General features: G+C 32.4%; 1 protein-coding gene and 3 non-coding genes across 4 annotated transcripts; 2 read left to right on the top strand and 2 right to left on the bottom strand.

The window, feature by feature from the left end:
- Positions 1 to 6,907: 6,907 nt before the first annotated feature.
- Trnak-cuu lies at positions 6,908 to 6,980 on the top strand. Its single transcript has one exon. It is a non-coding gene; the product is annotated as a tRNA-Lys (tRNA).
- Positions 6,981 to 7,479: 499 nt separating this feature from the next.
- Trnar-acg lies at positions 7,480 to 7,552 on the bottom strand. Its single transcript has one exon. It is a non-coding gene; the product is annotated as a tRNA-Arg (tRNA).
- Positions 7,553 to 11,205: 3,653 nt separating this feature from the next.
- Positions 11,206 to 11,278, top strand: Trnak-cuu. The gene has a single exon. It is a non-coding gene; the product is annotated as a tRNA-Lys (tRNA).
- Positions 11,279 to 12,989: 1,711 nt separating this feature from the next.
- On the bottom strand, positions 12,990 to 14,168 carry LOC6640236. The gene is made up of 3 exons (XM_002063562.4): positions 13,998 to 14,168; positions 13,112 to 13,834; positions 12,990 to 13,048 (listed from the first exon to the last, which is right to left on the bottom strand). Exons 1-3 carry the CDS (start codon positions 14,110 to 14,112, stop codon positions 13,038 to 13,040), a joined length of 849 nt encoding a protein of 282 aa, XP_002063598.4. The 5' UTR covers positions 14,113 to 14,168; the 3' UTR covers positions 12,990 to 13,037.
- Between the last annotated feature and the right edge of the window lie 1,347 nt (positions 14,169 to 15,515).

The raw sequence follows: 15,515 nt of genomic DNA, 5'->3' as shown, positions 1-15,515 counted from the left end.
ATATAGTCTTAAAGCCGATTTATAAGTTAAATATAAAATATAGAGTCAAAATACTTCACACAGCTTTAAATTAAAGGTTAAACAACAACATATCCAAATTTCATCAAAATAGGTGACTTGCATACCTAAGTTTCCACTAGATAAAATGAAAGATAGACTTAAAAGTGACTTGCCTTTCGAAAATGGCCATCTAGATGGCGCCATGGTGCAAATTTGTTTAGTCGTTGGTGAGATAAAATAACAAAGTTTGTAAAATGCTCCAAAATATACTTTGAATTCTTATGTAGGGTAAGTTATAAGTCGGTTATCTGTCAAATCATATGAGAAACTTTTTTCTTTACATTTCTTGTTGGTCTTTTTTTTTGTTATTGTCTTTTCGAATTTATGTTATGACTAGGAAAGAATTTTGTTGTTTTTGATAAGAAACAAAAATGTTTGTTTGTGCATTTATTGCCTTTTCCCCAGTGCTGTCTCTGTATATATATATATATTTATATATATACTTTCCACTTGGTTACTCTTACTTTTTTACGAGTTTCGACAATCTGGAAATTGTTGTTTTTATTTTGTTTTTCTTAAGTGCATTTGAATTTTCAAATATTTTTGAAAAAGTCATAAATTAGCCATGGAAATATGTGAATTTTTTTTTTTGGGTTTTGTAGAATGTTTTTCACAAATTTTTACTTATTCATTTTGTATTTTATTGGTCATTCTCTTTTATGTCTGTTTTTCTATCTCTCCCTCTCTCCCTCTCCCTCTCTCTCTCTCTCTCTCTCTGTTATTCTCTGTGTTTTTAGCACAAAATTTCAATTATATTTATTATTTTTAAATCAGGTCAGAGACCCATTAACACACATATATACATGCACTTATATACCCAGTTGGGAATGCGATGAGGGGGCAGGTGGTAAGCTGGGGGGGTGCTTAGCTCAGCGTTTAATTTCATCAGCAGACGTCGTCACCAGATCACTCCCTCTCTCTCCCTCTCCCTCTCACTCTCTCTTTTTGACTTTTGCTCTTTCTCTTTCTATCATTCAGTTGATCTGTCAGCTCATAAGCGTCATCAAAATGGCTGCCAAAGCAACCAAAAATTTAAAACAAAAACAAAATTGTTTAATCTAAAAATAAATATTAATAATTTAGCATGATACATATTTCACACTTCGGGATTATTCCTATGATACTCAATGACAATGGCAATTAACTAAGTGATAGATAAACAATATCAGACTAGGAAATGAGTTATTGGATACCTTTTTTAAAATTTGGCATTCAAAAACAAAATAGTTGAGGAGAATGGGAGAACTTTTACCCCCTAAATTATCCACTAAACTGTATAGAATATCGCTCTAGAATAGTCTTGCCATGTCCTGTAAATAGAAAAAAGTCCTCGACGCACGCATGGATTGCAAAGTTAAAATTTAAGATAAGCAATGTCTATTGCTTACTTTAAGGGGCACCGTTTCCTCAATTCCACAGCTCAAGATTCTCCTAAATGAATTTTCTAAATCTCAAATTAAATTTTGATTAGTTTACTGTTCAACTTTTCAAATATTTAATGCATTTTTTAAACAATTTAAATGGAATGAGTTTACCATAAAATATTTGTATTATTTATTATTGACATATATCGCTATAACCGATTCAGAACGTGACTTTGCCTCGATATGAAAAAGTTATTTGTTTTTTTTTTTCGTATTATTTACAATAATTTCTTCCTAGAGTTTATGTGAGTGAACACATTTCCTCGACAAGCTGTCTATCCATTTTGTTATTTGTTTAAACAATTCCATTTGATTTACTTTCCTGTTTTAATTTTTTTTCTCCTGTTGCTTTCTCTCTGCTCTCTTTCAATGGTATTTGTTTTGCGAGCTGTCTCGTCTTATTTTTTTTTTTACTTTTTCCTTTCTTTTTTTTTAATTTTTGCATTTTGTGTGTGTGTTTTTCTGGTGTACCTACAACATTTTGCCTTTGTTCTCGTTGTTTGCTTGTGTTTTGTGGCAGTGATTTGAAATGCTTTGTTCTCATTTAGCACAGTCAAATATATATACAGATACAGATATATATATTCTATATACGAGTACTTATATGGCATGTACATATGCACTTTTTTGTGTGTGTTCCTTTTTTTTTTTTGTTTTTTGGCAATTTCATTTCAGGTATTATCAGAATTTATTGCGTTTTAGGTTCATTGTTTTCAGCTAAATTATTGTTGTTGGTTTTTTTTTTTTGTTGTTGCTTTGTTCCACTTATTAAACATGAATCATGACAACCGACTGCAACTGATATATATTACGAGTAGGTAGATCAAATATTTATATATACATATATATTTATTTTTCTATATAGTAATAGTAATCTGCTGTTGTTTATTCCACTACACTTTCGATTTCACTTGGCCTGTCGCTTATCTCTCTCCCTCTCATTCTCTTTCCTCTGAGCGAATGAGTGCAACGATTATATAGGAAAAGTTTTGCGCAAATGCTTAGAGAATACCTCGAGCTAAAAAGATTAGGAGAACAGAGGAAAAAAAAATGTGAGGGCAAGTATTTACTAGATATTTTTTTCCCTTGAATATTGATTGATTTGCTTGAAGCCGTTGATGTTATTGTCTGTGTGTATGTGTGTAGGTGGTCTTTGCCTATGATTAATAGCTAAAACATTCCAAAAAGGCAATGCACTGCGGCCCACATGAGAAGGGGAAATTGATAGAGCACGAGAGAGAGTCAAAATTCTGATGAGATTGGCATGAAAAAGAATAATTGATAAGGCAAAAATAAAGACATTTAACAAAAACAAATTCTATTTATGTTGCTAAACAACTAAAATGCAAAAAATTCAGTAAAATTTTATTATATAATATTATAGATTTTACATATTTAAGTTTATAATGATTTTTAAAAACAATTATTTCATATTTAATACATTTTTTAAACCTATTTGTAGGTAAAAAATTCATTAAAAATGTTTATTTTCGTATTCTTAAAATATTTATATTATTTTTAACACTTAAAAGACATTTAGTAGCTGATTTTAATTGTTTTTTAATCATTTTCTTAGAATTGGGTACAGTTTTTAGACCATTTTGTTTCTGTTTTAAGTAAACTCACAAAATTTGTTATGAAATTGTTTAGTTTTTGTTAGAAATTTGTATAGTTCTTCTGCTGATTTATTAATTATATATATTAGAATTAGTTTTTAGCATTTATATAGATTTTTAAGGTATACTCTCATCGATTAGTTAGGTATGATTAGTGTTGATTAGTTTTATAGCAAGAAAAGTAAGCAAAAGTCTTAATCTTAACAAAATTTGGATAAAAAATAAATTTACTTTACACCAAAGTTTTAGTTTCATTTGAGAACTTTTCAAACATTGTTTGTTTTTCCCATGGTTTTCAAATGAAAAAACTTTAGTCACACCTTTTCTGCGTTTCTTGTGACTTGGCAAGTCACAGAAAACTGTCAAAAAAACATATTTAAATCAATTTCAGAAATCTTTTATCCCTTATTTAAAAGAGGCCAAGCTAAACCTCTCAGCTCAATTACCATATCTCTTAGTCAATCCTTGGCCTTTCTTTCACATTGTTGCCCGCATTAAGCAAGCGAAATCTAAGCTGCTTCTTCTCTTGTGCCAACATTGTTGATTTTGTTGCGTCGCAGACAATGCGGCGTATGCGTAATATGAATCATACGACGCGTGTACGCACAAATAACGCACACAGACACGCACCAATACACACATAAAGCTGTCTGCAAAAAAAAAAGAAAAGCATACATACAAATGTTTGTTGTGTCTGTATGTATTTTCGCACTTGCCATTATGCTGGTGCGTAGCAGCAACAACAAAAAATACACAAAGTGCGTGTCGTGTTATCGCTGAAAAAACAACATCAATGAACCGCATACAATCAGTGGAAGGCAAAGCAAGTAACCGCCTATTCTATACACTTTCTAAAAGAGCCAAGAACCCAAACTTTTTATAACTAGAAACATATTTTATATTGAATATTAAGAAAGTATAAAAATAGCTAAGTAAAAACGATTTCAATTAATCTTATGAAAATCAGTTCAACAAGTTTTTTCAAAATATTATTAAGAAGTTAGATTAAAAGATACTTAAAATGTATCTTAAAATTTAGAAAAGGAAAAAAGAAGTTAGTTGGTAAAAGTTAAAAATGAAACCTCTAAAGCAAAAGCAAATGATTAAGTCTTAAAATTCATTCAAAGCACTAAAATTTGAGTTTTTTTATTGAAACTTTTAAAAGTGAAAGATACACAATTGAATATAAAATTAAGTGCTTTTTAATTTCGATACAGAAGGAAATTAACATGATTACCGTTCAGTATAAAATTAATTCATTATTGTCTTAATGGTTTTAACATTTAAATTTAAAGTGTAGTTTTAATGGCTTAATGCATAAAATGCAGTTCGAATTTATGGTTTATATCATTGCAATAAACAGTATTGCTTGAGAGGCCATCAGTCCTTTGTATTTTAGAATCTACTTTTTGAAACGTATTAGCATAAAGATTAAGATTTATAAGTTTTTTGAAATTGTTGTTTAGCTATATTTGTTGGAAACTTTCAAAACAAAGGAAAATCGATTTTAATATTGAGTTGGAGCACTATTTATGATTTTTTGTAATCGTCAATTAGTGCTATCTTATTGTTAGTTAATTTTAATAATAATAACAGAAAAAATGTGTTATGAACATTCTTTTGAACATTTTGATATATAAACTTGGAAATATGAGCGATTATTCTCCTCACAATTTTCTAAAAAATGTAAAATGACATTACTTACAGATCAGATATATATATATGATTTGCCGTTCTTGTCCTTTGATTATTACAAACTGCTGATTAGAACTAATATACTCCTCAATTTTGCTATGATATTAAGGCAACAGAAATGCCTAAAACTTTTGATAGCAGCAACAACAAATATATTTGCCATAAATACACTACTATATACCAGAGGTAGGCGCCCATAGCCCGTGCGGGCACTTTTGCTCGGCAATTGCTCGTGTGGCCGTCTGTGTGCATGCCGATGTGAGCACGAAGTACAAGTTGAGTGCATAAAAAAACAGCTAGTGTCGCACAGACTTTTGACGAAAGCAGTACTATGTCGCTTTGTTACGCATCTACACGCAGAAAAATTAATGCTTCACTTTCTTACATGGCAACTTTAAAAATATTTTGCCATTATTTATATTTTGTCCCTATAGGGTAAAAAGTATATTATAATATAAGCGAGCATGCATAATGTAATATAAATGTAAGATAAAAGGCAATGTTAAAATTATCTTCCATGTTTACCACAACATACATACATTTGCGAATCCACATTTTCGACAATGAAATTAATTAAAGATTCAATTCGAAATAGTCTTACTGATAGCCATTTAGAAGATCTCCTTCGTATAAAAAGTTATCCAAACAATATAGAAGTAAAGGAAATAGTTGAGTTTCTGAACAACAATTAGGTCAGAATTATTCTTTTTCACTTGCAGTTTAATTTTTTTATTCGTTTCTTTACGTACTATTCGCGCAGTGTAAATCAGCTTACGCACACAAGCAAGCGCACGCATACATTGACAGTTTGAGCTGGCTCTCTTTGTGCCTACCCCTGCTATATACTATAGTAGTTGTAGTTGTTGCACTGTTCAAGAGAGAGAGAGAGAAAGAATGAGGTGAGACACACTCACACACAAAAGCAATATGAAAACTATTGCGGTGGGTCAGGGTGAAAAAAAAAAAAAAATATATATAAATGCCAAACAAAACGCAATAGAAATCTATGAATAGTTTTTTGTGTGAGTGAATGCGAGGGAGAGACAAACAAGCACACACACAAAGAGACAGACAGAGAGAGAGAGAGAGAGGGAGAGGGAGAGAGCAATAGGGAGTAGTGTGAGAGACGTCACAACAAGTTTCTCACAATGAATGAAATGAATTTTCGACGTCAACAGCGACGCCAACGACGACAGAGCCAACAACTGATTAAGCAAATACTCTCTGTATGCATAGTCAAGTGTACTATGTAAATACTAATACATGTTCTATCTGCACTTGTAATTAAAGCGGAATAATATAATAATCAAAATGTTTGTCATGCGTCCCAGAACAAGAAGAAGAAGAAGAATATATAGCAGAAAAGTACAGCCCGAGTAATTTATCATCGAAAAATTGAGCATTCAACAACTATAATTCAATTGCGCCTAGACCTTAATTAGTTTGACCCGAATTGCTAATGCTGCCTACTTACCCGTATACCCGTTATACCCCCAAAATTAGTATTAGATTGCCCACACGCCGGCTGACCTCAATTCTATTTTGTGTTATTTAGGTTGCTCTGTTTTTTTTGCGTAGGTGGCTATCTATTATGAGTACCCTACATTCTAGATAAATAGGCGGAACGTGTGGCATATTGGGCTCTTACAAAAGAAAAGGCTTATTTAAAAGCAAAGTAATGACAATCTGGTAACACCCTACCATGGAAGTGGACCAACCCCTTCTTCAATAACAGGGTTGCCAGATTAATTTATCCCTTCAAAATCCTCTATAATAGAAACCTCAACTTACGGGCTACTAAAGGGGAAAGGATTCAACTTATTGTTAGTGAAATTGATAAATTCTAGGGTATTCTTAAGTCGAGTTGGTCTTAAATTTTCCCATATCTCGTATTCTTCTTTTATTCCCTGCCATTGTCAAATTTGGCAACCTTTATAAGACAGAAAAATGAATCGACATAAAGACAAGATATTTGTCTCTTCTGTAAGTCTATATTCCCTTTTGATTACTTACAGGGTATGATCTACAATTTCCCTACGCACTTTTTCTATTTTTCGTTAGTGTTCTTGGCCAGACAACCAAATTGTTAATTGGGCAAGACACCTCCAACTGGCCCGGCTAGCTCAGTCGGTAGAGCATGAGACTCTTAATCTCAGGGTCGTGGGTTCGAGCCCCACGTTGGGCGAAATGTAATTTTTTGTTCAATTTTTACTTGCAAAGCATTTGAAATGAATTTTTATATTCACATTAATTCACACAAGATTCTTCGTTTTTTTTTTTTTTGGAAATAAAAGAGCTTTATGAATAGATTATGTAGATAGTAGAATTTGTTGGAATTATTGCTGTGACTTTTACTATCTATTAAGATTGGTAAACTTTAAATTCTTTCGCATTAGCTCGGAAATTTCTTTATTATGTAGATTAACAAAATTGGTCTTTATTGAGTTTAAATTTCTAAATGCAAAAGTGTGTTTAATAAATATCAAAAAATCTTTCACAGACGTCTTAAAATTGTATAATATAAGAACGTCTATAAGGTAAGATCAGATTCTGTCCAAAAGAACGATTTCTAGAAATCAGCTTACTTTTAAATAAAAAATACAATAAAATTCAAATTGCAAGTTGAGGGGAATCACTTCATAAATTAGGTAATTTTTAAAAAGTATGACAAAAAATAAAACTTTCGATCCTGCCAGGAGTCGAACCTGGAATCTTCTGATCCGTAGTCAGACGCGTTATCCATTGCGCCACAGGACCACTTGGCTCACCTCGTGCTCAATCTATTACAACAAATTCTAGGTAGAAAACAAAAAATTTAAAATTGATAAAAATTTAAATAAAATCAAAAGGCAAAAATGTATATGTATTACCAAAAACCAGAATCAAGAGTGCAAAACAACAACTACAACAAAATGAACAACACGTTTTTGCGCTTCACAAAACACGACAATGACGATGATTTGTGAGGGGGGGTGATGTTTGGGGGGAGGAAAGGTTGGGGGGAAACGTGTGGAGGGTTCTGTCAAGGCAAAGGCGCGAGAGGTAGACATCACGTCAATGTATAGCAGCAACAACAACAAAAATTATATATATATTTTTTGGCAATACAATGGCAAATTGCCGAAAACGAAAGAAAACAACAACAAAAAACCAAAATGGCCGACGGCTGAAATATTTCGTCTGGCCAAAGGCGAAATGAAGACGTGTGCGAGAAAGAGAGAGGGGGTGGAAGGGGGAAGAAAGAGATAGAGCCACATTTAAATGAAATTAGAATGGAAGTCATGAACATGACTCGCTCGCACTCTCTTCCCTTTGCACGCTCTGTCTTACTCTCACTCACTCACTATCTAAGGTCTGTTCTCTCACTCGATGGCTCGCTCTCTGTTTGTGTGTTTGCAGTTATCTTAGCATGTTTATGTGTGTGTGTGTGTCCATCTTTTCGCTTTCGCATGACACAGATATATACATAGACACAGAGGCTTTCGAAGGAGCTAAACCAAAGGGAGAGACACCGTCTGCATTGTGGGCGTTTGTATCCCCTCAGCTTACGCCTCTGTCTATAGAATAGCAAATTCTTTGTCACTTGATAGCAACTGCGAGGGAGAGGGAAAGAGATAGAGCAGAGACAACAGCATCAGTCAATCAGCAACCAACCAGCCTAACCCTGACCCTAATTTTTGTGGTTAACTTCTTCTGAGGATTCTGAGGAATCTTGTTTCTCGTACCTTATCTACCTAATCTTTCCGTTTCCATTGAGAGTGAGTGGAAAAAGGTGTCAGTGCCACCAAAAAAAAAAAAAAAAAACTGAACCAAAAATGAATCTCAAATCAAACTAGCAGCACATTGACCCATTTTTTTTTCTTCGCTTTTTTTAGTGTTTTTGTATGTTTGTCTTTTGGGTCTTTCCTTTTTTTTTATATGGCCAGCGACCTGCTATGGCATAATTCTTATTTCTATTTTAATGTGACGCACACACACACACACACACACATCGAATCAGCTGTTTAGATATTCCAAATGAAATTTTTGCATTTCGTCTTGGTTATTGAACTTTTTCGCACAATCGAAAGAAATAATAAAACACAACAATACACAAAACCACAGAGAATTAATAAAGCTACTGCAATTTTATGATGCCATTTGTCAATGTTGATTTATTTGAAATTCAAGAGAAGATATATACACATATACATAAACATATCTACATTTATAACAAATGAAAATTAAAACTGGTTTGCATCTGAATTTTCGATGCAAGTGTCTCAAGTAAATTGAATAAATTGACCATATACCATATACATTTTTGTTGTTGTTAAATTACTTTTCAGTTCATGAAAAATTCTTAATTTGGAACACTTTGTATGTGCATAATGTAATCATTGCTGCTTTGCTCCTTCTAGAGGATATTTAATTATATTAACGGCTTTTTAGATAATGACAAACATTGTTTCACGTACATTTTTTGGGGGTATAAACATAAAAACCTTTGCATATGGAATCTTTGAACCTTTTTCCTTCTAGAAAATTATTTCTATCGTTCCAAATCTGGATTTTAATTTCACAAAATCTGCTTACTTTTCAAAAATCGTTATAAAATTTAAATTTTGTAAAAAATAACTTGGAAAATTTGTTTAAATTACACTTATTTAATGCTAAAAAGTGTCCAAAGAAGTGTTTCGACATCAAAACATTTTTAATAATCCTTTACAATTGTTTTTTAATAATACATATTACTTTTTGTTAAGTTTAGCAAAAGTCTAAAGATAATGATGCCTACTATATAGAATATATAATTTAAAACAATACTATATATTAAAATTTATGCTAGTTTCTAAAGGAACATTTTCTTGTTACTATGTAAATAAATATGGTAATACGTGGCGTATACGTAATATTTGTAAATCTTTCTTTAAGACAATGTGACATGAGCTTTGTTGGATAAGAAGATATGACTGGATTGGATCTATAGATATGATCTATTTGAACAATAAGATAAATATGTTTAATTTATATTTATATTTAATTCATCTCTAATTTACTTAGCCTAATATACCCGCCGTTTGATTGTCACTAATTACTCAAATAATTTTTGCACTGTTCTGCTATTAAATTAGAAAGCTCAATTGTTTCCTTTCAACTTTTTTCCACCTAACTAAACAATGGAATTTTAATTATTTGCTACAATGTACATTGCTATGTATGTATGTCTATACATACGTTTTTATAAACAAACATCATTCTTTTAATGAGGGCATTATCTCAAGGTCGCCCTGAAATCCACCCACATTTCACTTTCGCACTTTCGCTTTTTTTTTTTTTTTGTTATGTTCATTTTCTCTATCAATTGTGTGTGAGTAGGTTTTTTTTTTGGCGAATAACCTTGATAAACTATTTTTATCAGTCAAAATAAGAGAACCAGAATGGGGCCAATGGCAGAGAGAACGACGACGAAAAAAAAAGTATTTTGTTTGGGGTTAGTGTGCCAATTAACGATTAGATTACTTCTATATACAAATATATATATATTCTATGTGGGTTAATGGCATTCGAATTTCAGTGAAATTGTTTTCTAAGATCATCTTATTTATCTGCTTTGGTGTTGGTGTTGAATGGTAAACAAATTATCTATGCAAATGTCATGCCAAAATGTAAAGTGCGTAGTAATAACGCCTGAAGGGGGGTTCCCTGCTGAGTGGGAGGACATTGGAGTAGGAGAGGTTCAACTTAGGGTTGGGGGTTGGTATTGGGGGTGTGGCTAGGTTGGTTTTGGTATCTAAATATAATATTGGTTTTGCATACAATTGATATTTATTTGCGTAGTAATTGCTTGGTCTTTCTTCTTGGTAAACTGCGTCATCTCTGCGCTCCCAAAGGTATGCAATTGTTTAGCTAACCACACATTACAGGCCAAAACAATTAAAAATTGTGGTCAGTTGTTATCTGCGATGACGTTAGTTTCAAAATACAAGACCAATTAACACAAAGGCAAACTATATTAAGATTGGCACTAAGAGAGAAATAAAACGATTACTTATGTTTTCAAAGGTAAAATAGTCTGAATCAAAATAGAAATTGACGTATTTTAACTTGAGAATGTTAAAATTAGAATAATAATTGACGTATTTAAAGTTAGAAATGTAAGTCTAAATGTATTTTCTTATTCAAGACAAAGGGCTTACAATTTGAATTCATTTAGTTCTTTAAAAATAAAATCTCTTGAACAAAACATAAGAGCAGATTTGACAGTATGTTTTTTAATTTGAATAATTTATCTGAATAATAGGAAAAATATCTAAAATAACAGATTTATATCTTTCTATATCTATTTTTATCAACATTTATATTATATAGATATAGATAATATCTGAATCATTTCAAGCTAAATATTCTACAGGTGGTCATTAACATATGCCCGGCTAGCTCAGTCGGTAGAGCATGAGACTCTTAATCTCAGGGTCGTGGGTTCGAGCCCCACGTTGGGCGCACATTTCTTTTTTTTTTCAGCTCACAATTAAGACAAAATATATTTGGGACCTAAGGGTTAAGCATTTTGACCAAAACTTTCAAACTAATTGTTGGTTTAGTTGTCGCATCTGAACCATTCCATTATATATTCATTGACATTTCTATAACAAATTAGCCTTAAAGCAATGCCATCAACACATATCTCTTAAAAACGGAAACGTCAACTGAAAGAAAAAACCCGAAAAAAACGTCAATGCAAATATCGAAATGGCTAAACAAAAAACCAGGCAAAAAAATAAACTCAATTTCAAAATCATTTCTATTTATTGTTTGAACATCTGGTGACAACGATTTTATTTTTTTTTTGGTCAGGAAACGAAACATATGCAAAAATGTCAGAAAAGTAAACGATTTGGAAAGAGAGTGAGAGGATAAGGGGGAGATGGAGACGACAATGACTCTATGGACGATGACGATTGGCGATGACGATTGTATATAGCGGAATGGTTGACTTATCAAGCGATTTCTCTGCTCTTTCTTCTTGTTCTGCTCTTTGGTTGGGGTCACTGACAGTTATCGTTGCAATTTTGTAATCAGTTGCCGGCTCAAGGTTAAAGAAAAAACACATTCACACACACACGCACACACACACACACTGGGACAAAGTATGCAAGTCTGGCTATTCCTCTTCCCCTCGTTACCCTCACACAATCACTCAGTCACCCAGTCAGTCAGTCGCTCATTTATTGATAAATGTCATTATACTATATACACACTTTCAATTCATTTTCAACTGTATTTTGTTCATTATTATTTTTATTTTTTTTTATTTTGTGGGTCATTTGCCTGTGCACCAAGTCATTTTTGTTGATTTAGATTTATTGTCATTTAAATGCAATTTCATTTTTGTCATTTTTTTATATTTACTGGATCAGTTTTTCGTATTTTTGTGCAAAAGTGAAAAGCAGATTCACACTCAATCGGTTATTGTAAGAGGCTGACACGTTTTGGGATCTGAAGACTCACTAGACGAGTTTCTGGCTGATTGCTTTGCGCTTGTTTTTAATTTCAATATTTTAAATGTCAATTTACTGAAAGAGTTCAAATCAGTTAATGAGTTTCAGCATTGAATTTCGATCCAGATTTTGAGCTTTGAAATTGAATAAAGTACATTTAAGCATGCCAATTAAATGTCCAATTAACTGACGATTTACGTTCTGATCTGCGTCAGTAATTGGCTAATTTGGTTATTATACGAAATTCTGGGAATTTCTTAAGGCTTAGTGAATAAGTCGTCTAAGCAATGAATTTACTGAAAAAAGTAGTTGAAAAATACTGCAGATTTCTGTTAATTAATATTTGAATTTGCTTCCATACAAGCCCCAATTGAACGACCAAACAGTTACAGTCATCACCTTTTGATGAGGGATGGTCACGTTTTAGTGTAGTGTTGGTTAAAAGAGAAGAAATTCTCTTAAACACATATTCTTAACCTTCTTAAAAATGTGCCCACTTTAAACGAACTGATGTTCACACAATGGTGTAGTGTTGGTTAAGAGACAGCTTGTTTGTAGTGTTGATTAACACAGATTGTAGCCCTTAAAATCACGTAATCATTTGCGTTTTTTTTTTGTTAAATTTAATGTTTTTTTTCATAAAAACTAATAAATTTTTTTTATTGATTTTTGTTTGTCTTTTTTTTTACTTTCACTAAAACATTTTTTTTCCATTAATTTGATTTTGGAACACTTTAAAACTCAACGACCAATGAACTTCTCTAAATTAATCCTACAAATGGGAATAAATTAAAATCAAATGATAAAGTAAAAGGAAGGCAAAGAAATATCTTACCCTGCAATTTGGCCAATTGTTCCGTAGTCATTACAATAGGCATATTCTTTTCGGACCCACTGTTAGCAATCAAATTGGGATCGGCAATGGGACCCATATAACATTTACGCATCTTAAGGTATTGTACCCAGACATTTAGATTCTTGTCCGAATTCTCTTGACCGCCAGCAGGACGTAGCAGATCCTGTTGCTGCTGTTGATCCTGCAGACTGACATCGATGTGTCCCTCATTGACAAAAACCTGCCTAGTTAGATGAATATGACGATTGGTTATAAAGATATTATTCGCTGCTGCTTGTTGCTTTTGCTGCTGTTCCTGCATAACGTTTCGCATGAAATTCTGACTGATCAACTGGATATTGCAATCGCGTAGCTCGTGCATCATGTGCTCCAGATCTTTATTCTTGCCACGTAACTCTTCCAGCTCGCTATTCATTTGGTTCTTGTCTTTCTCATACAATTGCATGGTCTGTTCCCATTCCTCATTGATGGCTCGCACATCATGACGGCGTTGTTTCGATAACATGCGATCACTTAAATATCTCTCGGATATTTCAGTTATTTTCGATAATGCGAAAATGCAGACGAATATCAACATGAAATTGAAGTAGACATCATATGGACTACTGGCATAGCAGGTGGCATCCATTGATTCCGATTCCTCCGTCGAGGGGCTATCAATTCCAGTACCATAATAGTCATCATTCAGTTGTGACTGCCTATCTATAGTTAAATTGAAATTCAAATTGTCCATATTAGTAGTTTTCTGGTTTAAAATATATGTGTTTCTATGTGACGGGAATAGGAATGAGTTTTCTTTGGTTCTTCAATTTGGACTAACTAAAGTCAGCCTTCTATGTTTCTAACAATAAGTTATACAACTTACTCCACAATAAATTATTTGAACGCATGACACCCATATAGTTCAATACCAAACAAAAGCATAAAGATAGCACTATGGCAAGTGTCCAATCTATTATATAGTCCTTAACTTGATTCATAATTGGTAATAAATGTGTGTGTGTTTTTTTTTTTTGATTGAATTTTGGTGTGGATATTTAAAATTTTGGCTGCTATAATAATTTAAAAATAGATTTTTATTTCAAAGGGAACTGGTATAAGGTTTCAGAGACTACGTGATGGTAAGAAAATTTTAGGTGTAAAATATACTTCAGGAGACTTCTAGTATGAGGACTTTAACTATTTAATCTTCGGGAAACTTCTATTATGATGAATTCTATTAAGAAGACATATATTTAAAAGACTTTTTACAGGAAAACCAGAATAAACACTTTTGATCTGAAGCCTTCTTGTATGGAGACTTTTAGTATGGAGACTTATAATATGAAGGCTTTTAGAATGTAGACTTATAATATGGAGAACTCTATTGTAAAGCCTTTTATTATGGAGACTTTTATTATAATGATTTTTCCCAAGAATTCCTGCAGAGAATCTAGGTGAGATGTTAAGTGTAGAGACTTTTAGCTCAGAAGCTTCTGATGACATCTTATTACACATTCTCTTATTTGGAGACTTTTACGCCACATTCTTTCGATTTCAAATTCTATATTTTAGCTCAATTAAAATTTTATGCTTTAAGGTTCTTTATGAAGTTTTCTTAAGATAAGTCTGAAGTATTATCTTTAATTTTCAATCTATTCTTTTATGCAGAGTCTTAACTGTAGACTTTTAAATTTAAAATAATGAAAGTTTTTCTAAAAATTTTTTCTAAAGGGATATTACCAAGTAGTCGTTGTAGACTTTTTATGAATAAATAAAGAGATAATTTGAGAGACCTTTTATAAAGGACATTCAACAAGTTCAAGTTATTGAACCTATGATCTTAACATTTTTTTTATTGGATTTGTTTATTTGGAGGCCTTGTACCTTACATTGATGCCTTGAACTTGAAGATAATCACTTAAAGGTTTTTTGTGGAAGCACTTCCATTCGTCTTCTTCAATGACTACTTTCTAAATATTAATAAAGTAAATCAACAATATTAGCATTTACTGATGGAAATGAATCATACAAACATATGTATAGTATGTCTGTGCGATGGTTGTGTGCATTTTTATTTACCGACGACAACAATCCACCTAAAACGATTTCGATGCCGAACTTAGGCCCCGCAGATGTCGCCTTTTGCACTCTACAAATAAAACACTCGTGTGCGTTGTATTATTATTATTTTTTTATGCGTTTCCAGCCAGTTCAATGAACGACTCGTCGCAGTGTTGTTACTCATTTTGGCTTTTATATACCGCAAGTTTTTACCTAATTAAATCAACAAGAAAAAAAAAGTGGCGAGAAAACCACAAAAGGCCCCTCTAATTTTGACGGATTTATACTCCACTGAGGAGGGGGAGGGGGGACCAACCAACACATTCTCGGGTGTTGTATC

The sequence above is a fragment of the Drosophila willistoni genome, assembly GCF_018902025.1.
Source record: "Drosophila willistoni isolate 14030-0811.24 chromosome 2L unlocalized genomic scaffold, UCI_dwil_1.1 Seg196, whole genome shotgun sequence".
Lineage (NCBI taxonomy): Eukaryota > Metazoa > Arthropoda > Insecta > Diptera > Drosophilidae > Drosophila > Drosophila willistoni.
This window is presented reverse-complemented; position numbering and strand designations above follow the sequence as displayed.

What these genes read in the sequence shown, in the direction of transcription:
- LOC6640236 (XM_002063562.4), bottom strand. Translation starts at nt 14,112, where the DNA reads ATGAATCAAGTTAAGGACTATATAATAGATTGGACACTTGCCATAGTG. An exon ending in TTCAAATAATTTATTGTGGA is followed by an intron (nt 13,835 to 13,997) that starts GTAAGTTGTATA and finishes ATTTAACTATAG; the next exon opens with ATAGGCAGTCACAACTGAAT.